The sequence below is a fragment of the Physeter macrocephalus genome, chromosome 20 (assembly GCF_002837175.3).
Source record: "Physeter macrocephalus isolate SW-GA chromosome 20, ASM283717v5, whole genome shotgun sequence".
In the NCBI taxonomy this organism is placed as follows: Eukaryota; Metazoa; Chordata; class Mammalia; order Artiodactyla; family Physeteridae; genus Physeter; species Physeter macrocephalus.
In genome coordinates, this window is record NC_041233.1 from 111277216 (window position 1) to 111295722 (window position 18507).

Consider the following 18507-nt stretch of genomic DNA (forward strand, 5'->3'; position numbering starts at 1 on the left):
TATTTACAAAATGTTTAAAAAGTTAAATGATCTGCTTTTCCTCAATGGAAAAGAGCTTCTATCAATGGAAGTGTGTCTTATTTGTTGAGTTATCTCCTTTTAATTAACGAAATGTATATTATTTATGAATACATTTCAAAACCCAAACAGATGAGAAAGCTTATATGTTTTGATTCAAGTAATGGTTAAAAAAAGTATCTCCCCCCTTTTTTTCATTTAACTTAGTATTCCATTTGAGACATATCTTAAAATTTAGAAAATGTTTAGGGATAAAATCACCAAAGATGAAACATTTCATAGAACCCTTTTAATAAATGTGTATTTTAGGTAGATTTTAAAGTATACTTACAGTGTTAATTAATGGCAAGTAATATAAAAAATAATTTAAACCAAAACACATAGACCAAACAACTTAGTTTAAAAAGTTTCTTCTTCTGTGTTGATGGTAAGATCACTCTGTAATATACATTATGGCCTTTCAGAAATTAACGTGTTGATGTTAATAAAATAAAATAAGTTAGAGTTTTTTCTGTCTGCATGTGTGCAGGGCCTGGGGTTTTAGGATCTCCTGGGACTTGTTTTGAATTTACAATAAGAGCCAGAGGTTGGCTGTAACTAGACAGCAATAAAGCTCCTCCTCAGGTTACAATCAGATGAAAAACATGCAAATGTTTTTCCTAAATCTAAAGCGCTATGTGGGCAGACAGAGTTACAACGTCTGACCACATGCCTGCCTGTTCCTGACGGGAAGCTGCTACAGAGCACATGTCACCGTGTGCTAATACACGGGAGAAGTAGTTAACCTGTATCTCTGTCCTGCGAGTTCATCACCACAACTATAGCTATTAGACAGCACTGGGACAGCAGACCACCTGGAAACAGGAAACCGTCCACCTGCTGAAATGCACCTGGAGAGCTGAGAGCACAACCCAGGGTGTGATTAGAGATCAGACGCAGATTCTTAAACACAGCTATTCTGATTCCCTGTTTCTGTTTTTTAGAGAAGATAAAATGAAAACATCAGTGAGATTATTTGCTTCATTTCTTTTTACGACCCTTCACAGTATTTCTTTCAGACACACATACTGTTTTGAAGATGCACCGAGTCTGTCTCCAGGTGAGCGGAAGTGCCTCCACTCCCGTGTTTCTCACGCCCCCTCCCACGAGCCCATCCCTTCCCTTCCTCTGGAAATTGTTGCTAGGAGCAACCCCCATGGACAGCGGGAAGGTTTCAGAGACCGCAGGCTCCCCTCAGCTGAGCCCTCCGTGCTAAAAACACCCTGTTTCCCACGGGGGCTATCAGAGACTTCCCACCCCCGGGGAGCATCTGCGTCAGGGTCCTGGCAAAGACGCCTCTGAAGGAACGTGCTGCTGAGACACCGGCTTGAGCTTTGCGTCCCCTCCCTCTGCGCAGTGACTCCTTTGGCTTTACTTTTGGAGAAAAATCCAGTGTGAGCCTTAAAACCCAAAGCACCTTGCAGGGCTTCAGCAAAAGTAATGGACTCAAATATTAGGATTTATAAATAAGATTAACTCTTAAGAGAACGTCTAGGTATGAAAGAATTGTGATACGGGGAACTCTGTCACCCAGAGGCCTGGAGACGTGTTACTGTCACGCTTACGCTTCCCAAGGAATGGCCACTCTTTGAAGGTCACTGATGGTCTTTAGTGTTCATTGGTAATGCATGTTTCCAATTTTTAAAAATAATAACCATTGATGGATTTCCATTGTTTATGGGATGAAGCCACCTGACACTGAAGACCTTTTACAATCTGGCGTCCTTTAGGTTTGCAGCCCACTTAATGCCATTCCCTCAAACACACCCTAACAGCAAGCCGCTGGGGGTCACCTCCTCTCTCCTGGATGCCCTATGTCCTTTCACACTTCCAAACCTTTCTTACTGCTTCTCTTCACTTTTTGAAATGCTTCTCTCTTCTTTTTAACTTGAGAAGAGTCACTTTCGTGACAGCCTCTGTGCTAAAACACACTTGGCCTCTGTCCCAGGTTCTGGCACGGAGCTCCCCAAACCCTTGGAATTTCCAGAGGGTTGGGAGTGTCTTTGAATTGAGTTAAACTGTGGGGCACTCAGCTGGTGTCTAAAGAAAATGCGAGAATTGCTTGGTGGTGTTGAAAAACATTCCAGACCCCCATTCATTTTTTTTTTTTTTCTCTAAATGAAGGTAAGTATCCAACAAGGTAATATTTATCTGTAAAAAGTGTGAACTTTCAGAACAATTTATTCCCATTGTTCCCAAGGAACAATCAACCACCCTAAAGTGGTGATAATTTTCAAAGCAGAACTTCTAAAAGTGTGGTCATGACATTTGAAGAAGCAGGACTCATAACTAGTACAAGTTTTCATCAAGAATTTATTGGGGAATTGGCCCCCACTTGAGCCCAATCAAATAATAGAAAAGTACTGGAAGAAAAATGATAATTAAGTGCTTAAGTGTTTAAGTATTTGATAGACGACATCCGAGTCCCTATTTCCTTTCTTAAATAATGAGGCATTTAGGGAATGACAGCTAAGATAACTCAGTTCATTCTAAACAAATTTACTCCTGAACTGAAACAGAAGAGAACTAGGTCATCCTACGTAGTAATTCCTATGAGTTCAGTAGGGCCTGGAGACCTCTGGGCTGTGTACAGGGAGCCTGTCTTGTTAGCTGGACGCTCCCTGCAAACGTGTGAGCGCGGAAGTAATTTAGAGAATGATGCCCCTGTTGTGTTGATTTACTCTGTTCCTGGATGGTCATGAATCAATTTCATTTAAGTGAAAACCAGGTGAATCTTGGGGGAGAGACAACAGAACGGAGGCATGTTCCCTATTTTTAAAGTAGCACGGTAAATAAACATTTATACCTTTCTTCATTAATCAGCTAAGACCACCCTTGCTGAAAGTCACCTGTTCTGAGAAATTTAAGGCTGTGTTTGGTGGAATTAAAATCTGCCTTCAACATGTGAAGATTTACCTCAGTTAATTTTTATATAAAATGGCAAAAGATGAAACTTTTATACCCACCCTCTCCACCACCTTGAGAAAAGAATCCTCTGGGGATCACTGTCACTGAGGTAACGTGGTCCTGACACACTGGTTTTTCCAGGAAAAAAATGACATCAGTGTCCTGACTCAGTGCCCCATGCGACCCCCTACTTCTAACAGAGGCAGCTAGAGGCAGGGTTTCAGGGGCACCGCAACCAGAAGGGTCCTGCAAGTGTTTAAAGCAAGAGGCAAAGGGCAGGGTGCCCCCTCCTGCCGAGTTTCCCATGCCCACTGGCTCGCACGCGGGTGCAATTCCAAAGTACATTTTTCTCAGAAACAACCTAAGTTACTTTGGTTATTTAATAATAATTCGTTCCAGATTTTCTTCAGGTGTTGAAAATCATTTCCCTCTATAACAGTGACTGAAATTCTGCCTCATTAGTAATGAAAATGCACAACGTTACCAGATATTCTGGAAGAATCAATTCATGGGCCTGAGCACTTGCAAAATCAATACTATTCAATACTATTGCAATGCAAAGAAACTTGCCTTTTATGTGGCAGATAAATCTACCTAAAAACATTATAAATCGCTTAGAATTAATTGAATATTCACTCCGTCTTTACACCAACCCCATAAATGATGCAGATAAACGATCCTCATTACACATGATGCTCAGAAGGTTAGTAACCAAGGTCACTTGGTAACCAAATCTAGACTCTGGCTCTTCTCTTCCTAAGTGTTGGCGCTTTTAAATGTTTCACTCTCCCTAATGAATGATAGTATTCAAATTCCCTGAAAGGGGAGAGTTCCACTCTTTAAAGGAAATAAACGTGACTGTGATTTTGAAGTTACAAAATAAAATCTATCTTGGAAAGCTCTTGGACAGGCAACCAGTCATACTTCTGACTTATATTGAGACATTTTAGCTTATTTACGTCTCTTCCAAATCTTTTTTTCTTCCAATAGTGCTTAAAAGTGGTGCCTTTAAGTAATGTATTTTAAATGATCTAATGATATTCAAATCAATTGAATCAACAGATTCAACCTCATATTTTGTTCTGCTATTGTATATTATCTGTTATTGCATATGGTCTCTGCAATTTAAAGCTGTAAAAATATGAAATGTGTGCATTTATTGTATGCAACATATGTGCATTTCAATGTCTATACATTTTACAGAAAAAAAACAGTAAACACTACATAATTTTATGCATGCTAAAGAATTCAGAGGGAAGTGTAGTGATGCCTGCAATTCGCCTTGAATGTATCAAAAATATAGATAGATTAATGGATGGATAGACAGATAAGAGAAATGTGACAAAGGATATGTAGTAAACATTAATGGTGGAACTTAGGCAATGGGTATTATTTTTAAATTATTTCAACTTTGCCATATGTATGAAAATTTGCCTGACAAACTAGGGAAACGGCAAGACTTCTTATTTGATGTAGGTCTGATTTATTTTGTGGAGCTAGCTAAAAGCGAGGGTAAGATATTTCTGTTAGCCGGTGATTTTAATTGCAATGGAATCATAACACAGATAGAGACAAATCCAGATGCATACAAAGAAATTCAGACACATGCAAGGAAGTTCAGACCAATACAAGTTACACCGTGTTCCGTGTTGAACAAGCATATTTGTAGTATAAACTTCATACCTTCACACGTCGGGAGAGAGCCTTCAAACTGCAGTTGGGAGCCGAGCATACAGGTCAGCGTGTCCGTCCCGGACAGCGTGTACCCAGGGTGGCACTGGTACTTCACGGAGTCTCCTGAAGGAGCCAGCACAGCATATACTTGAAGATTCTGTCTCCAGGACACGCAGCGTGGGAATGTATTAAACACGCATGCGGCTTAAGTGAGGGCGCAAACTGTTTCTGAATCAAGATCGGTATTCATGTGTAGTCTGTTTAATGAAATGGTGCCATTTTCAGTTCCTAATTTATAAAACTGCTATCTTAAATGTAACCAATATTTCTACAGAAATTATGTAGCCGATTTTTCTTCTTTGACTGATGTGTCTATGTTCATTTCCCTTTGCCCATGACTACTAAAAAAAGAAAAGGAAAGAAGGAAGGAAGGAAGGAAGGAAGGAAGGAAGGGAAGGAATCGAGAAAGAAAGAGAGAGAAAGAGGGAGGGAGGGAGGCAGGAAGGAGGGAAGAAAGAGAGAAAGAAAAGAGAAAGAGATGCTTGGGATTTAAGGTTGTACAACAGAATGGCTTCAGTGCATCCAGAGAGGGCTATACAATGAACTTGGCCTAATTAGCACAATGTTCTCATTAGCTAAGCCCTTAGGAGCAGAGCAGAAATTAGGTCACATGGTTTGACCACTGGTCTGAAACAGAGTGTGACAACAGGACAGAGTATTTGTAATTGAGACAGAGAAATCCTGCATCGCAATAACTATACGGCAAACATACACCACGGCTGGTTTCCTAATGTGACCCGATGATTATTTAATGAAACAGATCATTAATATAAAATGAAAAAACAGAATCTCTAAATATTATCATTAAATGTATTCACCAATTGTATTCCAGTTTCAATGAAAGGTCAATGTTAGACTAATCATTATTTTAGCCACAAATGATTTTCTTCTAGTTCATGAACATGGTTCCCTAACTAAACACCAACATCTGTTTAAGTCTGTCTCTGAAAACTGCTTTTCAGGAGAAAAATTCAAACTACTGAGTGATGTAGGGGGAAAATGTGCTCAAAATGACAAAAGCAAAATTCAAACGGAAAAAAAACACTGAAAATCGTGGAGATGAAGAAAGAAAAAGATATTTACTCAATGCAGGGCCTCTGTGTATATCTCTCTAGCAAAGCTTTAGGAATCTTTCTGACAAATACTCATTTACTTGACTGACTACTGCAGTTGGGTGGGTGTTAAAAAGGCGGGTTGAGCTAATGATGTTGTAATGAAGAAAACATTACCTATTTCAAAATCCTCATCCTCAGTAAGCATTTCTGCCTGTGGAACTGCTGGGGGAGGCTGACATTTCTTGAGCTGGAATGCTACATGGTTCATAAAAAACAATAAGAGCAATTACATTTGCTGAATAAACAGAATCTTACAAAAAGCATTCCTCTTGTGTTGTTATAATGCTTAGGTACAGGAAAATGTCTGTATCTGTAAACCACAGTTTTACGAAAGTCTTGAGCTTCAAATGCTTACAGAATTACTTAAGATCAAGGAATATCTAAAATTGAAAGGAAAAAGTATAAAATTTAAAAAATTATAATGTTTAAATAAACTTTACATATATTTGGAATTCTGCAAGAGAAATGGTTCACCCATGGCCTGGTTCCACATCCATGTCTGGTTCTGACATGATCTTCCTCGGTCTCTTGTCCTGAGGAAGTCCATGTGGCAGTCCTCATGAGAGATAAGGGACTGGTACCTTTTTCCCTAAATTATTTAGCATTCATTCTCAAAATCAGTAAAGATTGGCTTTGTTCCCTCTGTAATCACATGACATTTGCTATCGAGGTTCATCTGGGGTCAGAGATGAGGAAATCTATGAAAGGTACTAAATGTATTTCAGTGGTCTCCATATCAGAGTTTCACATACAATACACTTATCTTGGAGTAAATCCAAGCTTACTACAAAAGAGATGTGAAATAATAAATACATCAGGAAGAAAAAAGGGTCATGGGAACCTCTGGCATGAAATGCGAGAAAATCCTATTGGTTCTTGGTTGGCAGAATCAAGGAACTTTAGATGGAAACAAGGTTTATGTCAACACTATGAGAAAAATCAACTGGAATTCTTTGCCTTCATCAACAGAGTGAAAGTCCACTGACCATGAAAATTGAGGACAAAGAAACCTCCATTTGAAAAGTCGCTGTGAAACTTCAGCAGGACTTGATTGGTGGAACTGTACGCTGTTTCCAGGGCTGTGTTTCCACTGAAAACGCCCAGCTGAGGTGAATTCTGATCGGGACCATCCCTAGGAAAGAGAAGGGGAGTCATCTGAATAGAAAGCTCCTAGTTACAGCTTAAACTGACAAGCATTTTCTTCTGACAGTCGGGCTCCATCTCGGTGAAAGACGATGGTCTGACCCCAGGATCCATCTGAAAAGTCTGATCTTCAAACCAGAAACTCGGGCTCACTTGTTCCTCCCACAGCTGACCTTTTCTGAGGCATTTCTGAGACCAGGTCACATTTATTCTAGTGACGGCAATACCATTTATCAGCTTCTTCTCAAATGTCCACATTTTAAAGTCTAAATTCAGAGTGTCTCTTTAATCTCGAGTGAGATTTATGGAGCTCTTGCTACTGAATCGAAATATTTTAAAAAACTGAATAAAATATTACCGTCTTCTAGATACCGTGTTTAGAAATATCAAGATGTTTAATATTCACAGTTGATGGGACTCCAGTCTCTCTGTCTCGCGCACATTCGGACAACAGGGGCTCACTCCGCTGTTGTTACCTGATGAAGATTTTCCTCCTACCTCCTAAATCAGTTAATCCGAGTAAACCTGCTGATATTATTGTGTGGATCTTCCTTTTGGTGTTGTCTGTTTCGCTTTGCTTCTCAAATGGCAGCTTCATGTGGTCAATGTAACCTTTCAAGTTGTCCATTTCTGCTCATTCCCTTGACCGGGATGCCCCTCCCTGTCAGAGTTATTTCTACAGCCTCAAAGGCTTCTTGGACTCTTCTCCCTTCTCGGCCAGCTGATGTGCTTCCCACACAATGAGACTGCATATTCTGAAGCCAGGATCTGGTCTTGTAATTCTCCTTCTTATAACCCTAAGGTGAATCCTTGTAGCTCTAGGATGAAGCCTGAAATCCTTAACATGATTTATGAGGTTCTGTATGGTCTGCCCTGCTTACCTGGCCAGGTCACCTCTTCTCTCTGGGCTCTCACGAGACTTCAGCCACTCCACACCTGGTGTCTCCCAACGCCTGCAACTCTCCCCGTTCTCTTGCCTTACAGATTTTCCAATAACTTGAACAACCACTACGTTTACGACAACTTTGCCAACACACACACACACACACACACACACACACACACACACACACACACCACACACACACAACCTTGTTAAGTGTGATTACTCCTTGAGTTTTCAGTGCAGTTTCTTCCAAAAGCACATCCTGGCTCTTCAACTCTGGGTCATGCCCCGACGGTACGCTCTATTTTTTCTACCGTAGTTTGACAGAGAAATTGTCATTCCCATTTCCCCCATAAACTCTAACCTCCAAATGCAAAGGTAAGAATAGTCATTCCCATAGATAGGAACATTTAGTCAAGGAGAGTTTAAGTCACTTATCCAGACCACGTGGCTCATTCAATAGGGAGCCAGGGCTACATCCCCACCTAGTATCCCCTACACAGCACATGGGAGGGCAGTTCTGCAAGGTTTATAAAGCACAGAGAGAAAGCTGTGTGTAATCATTTCTGCAATCATTTCTAGAAGCATCAAATTCTTATAATGGCAAATGATCCTATCAGCTTTTCTTTCAGGAAAAAAAGCCACCACACTTAAAAATGAAAAATAAAACAGGGAATTCCCTGGTGGTCCAGTGGTTAGGACTCTGTGCTTTCATGGCAGAGGGTCCCAGGCTCAATCCCTGGTTGGGGAACTCAGATCCCACAAGCTGCGTGGTGCGGTCAAATAAATAAATAAATAAAAATTGAAACAGAAAACAAAAATGAAAAATAAAATAAGCATGGGATAATCTCCTATATCTAGAGTAATCCTGAATATATCTACCATGTGGTAAAACTCAAACACAGTACATAAGGTTTATTCTCTGTATTTCTAGATTTACTTGGTAGCTTTCCTTTCTGATATCTACCTAACTACTCCATTTCTAAATAGATGTAAGTGACACGTCAGCGGTTACAAGAATGGTTTATCACAACGACAGATGGTGTTTCTCAGGGAAGGTTCTCATACCAAACAGCGATGTAGTCGTTGACAGCTTCAGTCTGCAGCAAGGTGAAGTTGATGTAGACGCCGTGACCGGGCGGCACCATGATGAGCCAGACACAGTCCTTCAGAATGGGGTACTCGTCTGGAAACCCAGGGGAATAGATGGTCCCGTTCTGAGATGTCACGTTATACCCGCAAGGAGCTGAGAAGGAAGTAAGAAAATCAAGCCCACACAGTCCACTTACAAAGGATACGGTGAAATGTTTCTCAGGCTCTAACGTCCCTCAGGCAAAATTTTCCTTCTAAGAAATAATTGTGAAATATCTCTCAGTAACTACTTTGTCAAAATAATCCCCCTAAAGTCTTAAAACCTTGGAAGAATTATACTTCTTAGCTACGTTATCTAGGTTTCATTTAATATATTCTCCAAACATTCAAAATACCCTTAGGATAAAGTCATTTCCACATAATTAAAAAGAAAGAAAAAACCCTTAGTCAGTTGTCTCCTGTGACTGAGACGATAATCCGTTGGACCATCCGATGCAAGGGATGCTGAAATTATGCATAAATATTTAACTGAAAGACAATTTTTTTTTGTTTTAAGTGAGATTTCTAAAGCCTATTTAAACTTTCTAAAAGAGAAGCATCTAAGTCTATTTGCCTTGAAACAAAGACATAATCAATTCTCCTTAGATCTACACCTGGAGAAATGAGATTAAAATTACGTAAGTGGTATTTTATAGAAGCGCTCCCATATCTCACCAGCTATCAACGATGTGAAGAATCCCAATACTCAGAGTCCATTTTTATTTTACTTAATAAAGGGATCATCACTGTTGCCATGGAAATTATTTTATTTTATGGAAAAATGAAATGACCATACATGAGCAGAAAATCTGAGACGTATTCTTTAATTTAGATTGTAGAATAACACATCAAAGTCACAGACAAGTAGACTTTTTAGTCAAACTAAAAGCCAATAGATGCTATAAGAGTGTGTTACTAACATGAATCTTGTGAGGTTTTCAAATATTTGCCACAAAAGTCATAAAATTTAGGTGGAGTGAATAAGCTGAAATACATTTTTATTAAAAGTTCAAAAACAATTCAAAATGATGACTGATGAAATACCATGAAGCACTATGTGACACATTAACTATACAGATGCACACTGATTTCAAAGGGGTTAGAAAAAGTACCAGTGTCAAGTAGGTTGAATCAGCCCGAGTTTTGGGTAAATTCATTAGAAGGGGCTGTGGAGAACATTTTACAAGTTTTATAGCATAATTATAAGTGGGGTTTGGAGTCAGACAGACCTTGACGTGTAACCTAGCAAAACAAAGTATACAGATACTTATAATCTTTAAAATAGGGCCAGAAACCACGTTGCAGTCACAACAAGCTACGGTGTACCCTGAAGATGCCATAGTTTTTCTCAGCTGCAAACGTCATGCCCTTGTCCACCTGCACGAAAAGCCCACATGCTTTTCTCCTACCTTGCTGCCCAGTGAACTGGTCTCTTCCTTCAAAACTCAAATGTCACCACCCCCTGAAAGTCTCTCCTGATGGCTTGGGCTCCAGGTGGCCGTGGTCTACAGTTCACGGCCAGCTGTTCTTCACCATTAGACTAATGTCAGCAGGCAGAAGTCAGGGACTGTGTCCCCACCCCCACCCAACCTCCTTGCATTAATCCCATTGCTGGGCTTGGATCTCAATAAACAAGGACAACAAATAATTGAGAGATTGAAAATGAGTGAGACAATGAATAGAAAACACTTTAAAAATAAGTGTGCTGACAGCAACATCCTTTTTGACCCACCTCCTAGAGAAATGGAAATAAAAGCAAAAATAAACAAATGGGACCTAATGAAACTTAAAAGCTTTTGCGCAGCAAAGGAAACCATAAACAAGACGAAAAGACAACCCTCAGAATGGGAGAAAATATTTGCAAACGAAGCAACTGACAAAGGATTCATCTCCAAAATATACAAGTAGCTCATGCAGCTCAATGTCAAAAAAACAAACAACCCAATCCAAAAATGGGCAGAAGACCTAAATAGACATTTCTCCAAAGAAGACATACCAATGGCCAAGAAGCATATGAAAAGCTGCTAAACATCACTAATTATTAGAGAAATGCAAATCAAAACTACAATGAGGTATCACCTCACACTAGTTAGAATGGGCATCATCAGAAAATCTACAAACAACAAATGCTGGAGAGCATGTGGAGAAAAGGGAACCCTCTTGCACTGTTGGTGGGAATGTAAATTGATACAGCCACTATGGAGAACAGTATGGAGTTTCCTTAAAAAACTAAAAATAGAATTACCATATGATCCAGCAATCTAAGCTGGGACAAGTGAGAGAGTGGCATGGACATATGTACACTACCAAGTGTAAAATAGATAGCTAGTGGGAAGCAGCCGCATAGCACAGGGAGATCAGCTCGGTGCTTTGTGACCACCTAGAGGGGTGGGATAGGGAGGGTGGGAGGGAGATGCATGAGGGTGGAGATGTGGGGATATATGCACACGTATAGTTGATTCACTTTGTTGTACAGCAGAAACTAACACACCATTGTAAAGCAATTATACTCCAATAAAGATGTTAAAAAAAAATGTGTGTTGAAGCCACTGGGCTGACATACCTGATGTGTGACTGGAGGTTATTCATTTGGTATTGATTTATAACTCTAAGATTTCCCTTTAGCATTTTGACTCTTTAATTTGCATCTAAAACCACACTATATGGAGTAGTACCCTTTCCATTGGGGGGAAGAAAACAAAACAGAACAAACAAACAAAAAGCATGGTGCCCACCTCTTAAAGGTCAAAATAAATGATATGGTTATTTTCTTGGGAAAACACATTCTGACATTATGTCACTTAATATATTTGCCATGATTTACCTATGATATTCAAATAACAAATCCTTTCACTCAGGTATTCAATGAGTGTTTACTGAGAGTCTATTAAGTACCAGGCAGCGGGGCTGGAGCTGGGGATACAGCAAAGACCCACAGACACCGCGTCCCTGCCCTTGCAGACCTCACTGCACACCGTGTTGTGATGAGGAAAGATGTTAAAAGCTACATAAGTATAAAATTCAACTTGGGTAATAATACTGTCAGTGCACATGTAACGTTTTCTCAAGGCAAAATCCTGCCGTGTGGCCTGTAGGGAGAAAACGTACGACCCTACAACAGTGAGTCAAAGCTGCTTCTCCATTTTCTCTGGCCTGTCCAGGATCTCTCCCCAGAGGCTTTCCCCTCCCCTTCGTGGCACCAAAGGTGTATTCTGAGTGTTCTATGTCTGAGCAGCATCTCAGGTGAACTCTGAAGCAACAGTGAACCTGTGATCTAACCCACATGAAGTGCATCCACCCCCATGCTCTCCCTGAGGGTGAGATTCAAAGAAGACCCTCCAGGGGAGATCAGTCACGAGCCCAGTGGGGAGCGTCCAGTCCCAGGAGGGGTCCCTGTACCACAGCCAACCACCTGTCTGCCAAGGAGCCTGGCCCCAGCAGGAGGGGCAGACAACCCACCAACCAGGAGACAGACCATCGGGGTATTGTGCACTGCACTTTGCAACTGGAGTGATGCAGATGCCGCACTCCCCTCCACCCCAGGGGCCAGAGTCAACACACGCGTATTGGTCTATGTATCCACGAGCATACACTGAGGCAGCACGACTTATAAGAAGAAATACATGCAGCTCTGGGCTTCTTCCCTGTTCTTGGCACAGAACTCCTAAAACCCTCAGGATTCCCAAAGTGATGAAGATCAAACTGTCTTTTATTATTCATAACAGGCCCCTTTCCAGCCACACCTGAGTTTATGTTAATACGGTGATTTGGAAAGCGCTGAAGCCTGGGGGCTGGTTGCCCGGGGAACCAACCTGTGACTGGAGGTTCAGCCCCACCTCCACCTCTGGGAAGGGAAGAGGAAGGGGGGTCGACTTAATCTCCAACCTAAGGGCCCAGGATTTAATCAATCGTGCCTATGTGATGAATCCTCCTTTAGAGAAAAGAAAGGAGGGGTGGTCCAGAGAGGTTCAGGTTGGTGGAAGGGTGGGGCTGTGTGGGGGGTGGGATGGAGCACCTGGAGAGGGCGGCAGGCCCCCTCGTCTCTTCCATCTGGCTGTTCCTGGGCTATATCCTTTGTATTGATAATTAGTTACCTAGGAAGTAAAATGTTCAGTGGCTCCAGCCAATGGGAATCTGCCGTCTATCAGAAGTACAGGTGACAACCTGGATTTACATCGGAAGTTGGGGCAGGGACGGGGGGCAGTCTTGTGGGACTGAGTCTGTAACCTGGGGGTCTGAAGCCGTCACCAGGGAGACAGCATCAGAACTGAGTTCCCGTGTAGGACATCCATCTGGTGTCACAGAATTGCTTGCTTAGGAAGAGCTCACACACTGGTGGCCAGAAGTGTCAGAAGTAGGAGTACTGCATGTAACTCTTTACACATACATCTATGTTAAGAATAAAGCACTGAGTTTGGGAGGAAGGACTGCTGTGAGAGGCACAGCCCATCAAAGCCCTCAAGTTATTTCTATATGTATTTCTCCAGAGGAAAATAAGTACATACAGATGATTAAGCTGTCTATTTCCATCAAGTTCTAGAGACAGCTTAGATATACTGAATATGATGGGGGTGAGGCATCACCTGAATGTCTCACCGGATGTGGATATTACCACCAGGTTAAAATTTTTTAAAAAGACCTTAGAAGTATATCTACATAAATATTTCAGTGTTAAAGAATTAATTAGGTCAATAAAATACTTTAAATTTTGAACTATATACCTAAGTGTAGATGTATAGTTAATTATGAAATTACATTTAGTAAATTAATAAGCCACAGCCTTCTTAACCATATTTTAACAAGTATAACCCATTTTTAAAAATTGAGACTTCTTAAGTTATGGTAAAAATAATGGCTTAAATTTCTCAAGTCACTTTCAGAGATATACTTTCATTTATTTATTTTAATAAGATCACACTTGTAGCCCAGATTTTTTTCAGATAAATTCAGAATATACTAATTTTACATAACAGATTCTTATGCAAACTAGCAGCATAGTCATACAAACCAATTTAATATAGACTTGTGAAGCTTGATGGCTTAAGATTTAAAATTCTTGGATTTTAATTGTCTGAATTGCTCAGTTTTTAATAAAGATGACCAGAACTTGTTCAGAGTATCTTTTTTTTTTTTTTTTTTTTTCCTAAGATGAAGTCTACAGGGCTGGACCTTTGAAGACCGTTTTTCAGTACACTTGCCCTGTATACCAAGCATAAATCTGAAATGACAAACCACTCTGTGTTAACAGGATACATTTTAGGTGAGGATATTGGATAATCAGAGCCTCTGCTGGTGTCCCGTGAGGGGCCTAACTGTAGTTTACTTGAACGCTGATAGGCATCTGAACAGCCCACCATTCTCAGGAAATAGGACACTTTTTAATTTAACTTTTTGGAAATGCAACCTTTTCTAGATAAAATAACTTTTGTTTTAAAATAACACCCCCCAGTTATTTTTTGAGAATCTAATATGGAAGACATTTAAACTATCTTGGAACACTTGCTTTACAACATAAGAATTTTACGTGGATCTTATGTTTTGATTTTTTATTCTTTCTATGACATTATAGGTATGAAGAGAGACATGATGGTAAAAGTATCTACGCAGTAAAGAATTTGACCTTGCCTAAAGAAAGGTCTGGCATTTGCCCTGGGTTCTAGGAGTTAACTTTTTGCCATACCTGATAGGAATGTCTTTGTTTCTCCTGGGGGCCTGGCCACACCCCTTAGTCTTAGGATGGGGCTGGCCTGCCAGAAGGTCCAGCCCTGCGATTTAGGGTGTGGCCTTTGGGTCACAGGATATCAGCTGGTCTGGAAAGTGATTATCAACGACTAGATAAGCAGTCATCAGTGATGCCTACATGGAGGAGACCCAATAAAAACTCTGGGCACGAAGGCCCAGCTGAGTTGCCCGGGGCGGACGTTCTCCATGCATGTTGTCACAGGTCATTCCTGAGAGTGAGGCACCCCCTACATTCCACCCTGTGCATCACTCTCTTGGATGATTTTAATGTCTTTTTCCTGTTATAAACGACAGTCTTGAGTATAGTAGCTTACTGAGTTCTGTGAGTCCTACTAGTAAATTATCCAGCCTCAGGGTGGCTTGGGGGCAGCCCTGGAACTTTCACGAGGTACCAGGAGTCTTGGGCTGTCTTGGATGTCTGGGGGATTTTATAATACTACCAACTCTGGGTAGTATTATACATCATGTATCATCCAAAAAGATATATCTTGTTATCTTCACACTGACAAAATAATTCTAAGCCAGCAGTTATTTCCATGTTGGAAAGTTGGATTTGAAAAAGCAATGAAATCTAATTAAATACATATTTCTATTTTTTGATATCAAGCCAAGGAGTCTCCTATTTACATATGAATTCAAAGGATTCCGGCAAAAATTGCAAGTAAAAAGGGCTTTCAATCCTGACAATTCAAAGTAATTTATATATATAAATAAATGAATTTTTAAATGGTGAGTAGTACAAAAGGTTTCTAAAGTGTGTTAATAAAAAATACCAGATATGCTACTGCTATTCTTAGTTTTAGAAAATAATTTTAAATGCTATTTTATGTTATTAAATTTGTAGTCAACTAAAATAACTATTTAAAAAAAATACAGTGACTGTTTTTCTTTTACAACTGTTTATATAATGATAAAGAATGGAAAAGTACAGGTGAAAAATATGATTTAAAAAGTCTACCAATTTGCTTTTATTTTTTTTACTTCTTCAGTAGAAATTCAAACACAGCCAGATGCCTTTCCCTTTTTGCCCCTGGGATATAAGTATTTAGCATTTCAAAAGTCCACAGAGTTGGTAACTTCATTATTTTTTCATTCAGAGGTACTGTATTTATAATGTTAGAACATTAGGTTTATGGTAACTTTTCTATTTCATATGCTTTCTTCATAAACAAAGTGCTTGATCTATTTAACTTCATATTGTAAAAATTTCAGAGTCATCATAAAAATTAGACAGCCAAACAGAAGCTTTAAAGAAGTGATTTCTGCTCAGACTAGGGATATTCACTGAAAGCAGATCTGATCTTCATGCACTAGTAAAGGACCCTACTTAATATTTTCCTAAGACTGCTCCTGCACTATGTCTTTGCTTACACTACTGCTTCTATCTGGGATGGTCTCTATCTCTGAGTAGCAAAATAGAACGTGTCCTTCAAGGCCAACTACACAAATAAAGTCAGTTTTCTGAAATACAAAATCAATATATGATTATTATAAAAGGTAAACAATAGAAAATATCTAAAGTGAAATAAAGTACTCTTTTCCCCTCTAATCCAGCAATTTGATGGAACCACTGTAAAACTAAGCACTGCTCAAGCCATAAAGATTTTCCAAGCAAACACCATCTTCTGTATTTGTAATTCATCAAAATGCTCTTTGTGCCTGATTTTGCATAGTAAATATTCAGGTTTATTATTCTGTTACCCTTCTAGTTTCCTTGAGGGCAAGACCTATTCACTTTTTTTTTTTTACCTTACTGGCATATGATATATTCCTGAAGTACTAAGTAGAATGAGTTTAACATAATAGATTCCCAATAAAAATTTGCTGAACAAATTAATGAATTCTCAAATACATTCATTTAATATTTCAGGCACCATTATACATATGAAAACTTAAATCGCTTCCAAGAAAAGTGATTAACCTACCATCACACCTTGGAAAAGGGTAGTTCCAGTTTCTGTTGATCCCATGCTGACAGGTGAGGACTGGGTGGCCGATTAAAATGTACCCAGGATAACACTCAAAAGATACCGACTGCCCCACACTGTAGTCCGAGTTGATCATATACCCATTCTGAAAAGGCGGCGGGTCTGGGCAGTTCTGTAATCCATAGGCTGGAACAGACAGACAGAGCCCAGCTCAGGAATAGCAAGTGCAATTAGTCTGGAATCAGAGGAGGGATATGATGGCGTGTAGCTTCTTAGGGTGAACTTTTTAGATATGAGTTTTAAACAAGGTCTTTACTAAGTTGCCCATTACCATCCTAAGTTAAGACAGTAATTATTAGTAGTAGTAGAATTATAACAATTTGCATTTAATGAACACTTACTGTATGCTTTAGAAGTTACATAGCCCATACCAAAAATAAATTTGACAATGCTTACCTTGGAAAAAAAATGTATGCAGGGAATTTAATCAAAACAAGAAATATAGATGATAAGAAAAAAATGCCTTTATAAAGAACGTCAGGTGAACACGGACCTAAATGGTTTTCTTCTAATTTAAAAGAAAACCATCCTAGCACTCCTTTCTAAGTGTTTCTAATTAGGAAACAGGTTGTTGTTTTGTTGAGTTCAGTTAATGTTCAGTGCAAATAAAATAAAGAAATCCATTTCGTTTTCTTAATTTTCTCCTTAAAAAGAAGTGTAGAATCATTACGCTAGCCATTACTATCTATCAGTACAATCTCTTTATAATACATTGTTTATTGTGGTTTATCACTATATCACTAAGTCTTTTGTGTTCCCTAAAATAAACTCTAGGTAGGTTAATGGATAATAAATGTTTGCAGACTGTGTAATTCAAAAATGTACACATAAATCAGTGAGAGTTAACAAATGCATAATTAGGTGTAATCTCCTGATATTGAAAGCAGCTCTTCTGCCCCTTTCCTGTTTGCTCATTTCTGTTCCCCTCTAACCTGATTATAGGAATGAGATCACTAGGCAACTGAACATAACTCCTGACTTATGCTCTCAAGAATGCACACCATGCCTTGCCTAACCTGTTGATTCTTTTCCTAGATTAAAACAGGTAAGAATGAGGAATTAAGCAGTTAAAGAATGACTAGCTCTCCACCCCCTAAGAGCCCACTTAGCAATCCTGCAGGCAGGTCATGCAGCCGAGATAACATCTGAAGAGAGAGTCAGCTGGTCTGCACGTAATGGACAGTGATGCAGAACCCAACCTCCTGCCTGATGACTCACGGAGATTCTCCCCCCGCCCTTTTCCCTTTAAAAACTGTTATGACTGAGCAGAATCTTGGGAGTTGGTCTTGGGACATGAGTCCACCTTCTCCCCAGATTGCCGGCTTCTCTGATTAAAGCACCTTTCCTTTCTACTGACACTTGCCTCTTGATTATTGGCCTTTGAGTGGCGAGCAGCCAAACCTGAGTTTGGTCATAATATCGAATCTTAAAGCTAAATCAGCTGCCTTGTCAACATCTTCTTACCTGCTCTGGTGGGAGGGTCATGCACACTTCAGAGCAGTGGAATCTCACCAGGTCATCATCTAGTGTTTATTTATTATTTTATTTATTTTATTTTTTTTTGAATTTTATTTTATTTTTTTATACAGCAGGTTCTCATTAGTCATCAATCTCATACACATCAGTGTATACATGTCAATCCCAATCGCCCAATTCATCACACCACCACCACCACCACCCCGTGGCTTTCCCCCCTTGGTGTTTGTTCTCTACATCTGTGTCTCAATTTCTGCCCTGCAAACCGGTTCATCTGTACCATTTTTCTAGGTTCCACATATATGCATTAATATACGATATTTGTTTT

At 39.7% G+C, this 18507-nt stretch overlaps 1 protein-coding gene across 1 annotated transcript in view; it reads right to left on the reverse strand.

Annotated features, from left to right (window-relative positions):
* The window catches only part of CSMD1 (CUB and Sushi multiple domains 1), a 611399-nt gene that overhangs the window by 126109 nt on the left and 466783 nt on the right, over positions 1–18507 (reverse strand). The window contains exons 37-41 of the mRNA XM_028481319.1: positions 16641–16829; positions 8911–9088; positions 6800–6945; positions 5928–6008; positions 4648–4761 (exon numbers count right to left, since the gene is read on the reverse strand). Coding sequence (XP_028337120.1) covers positions 4648–4761; positions 5928–6008; positions 6800–6945; positions 8911–9088; positions 16641–16829 — 708 coding nt within the window. The remainder of the gene's footprint in view (positions 1–4647; positions 4762–5927; positions 6009–6799; positions 6946–8910; positions 9089–16640; positions 16830–18507) is intronic.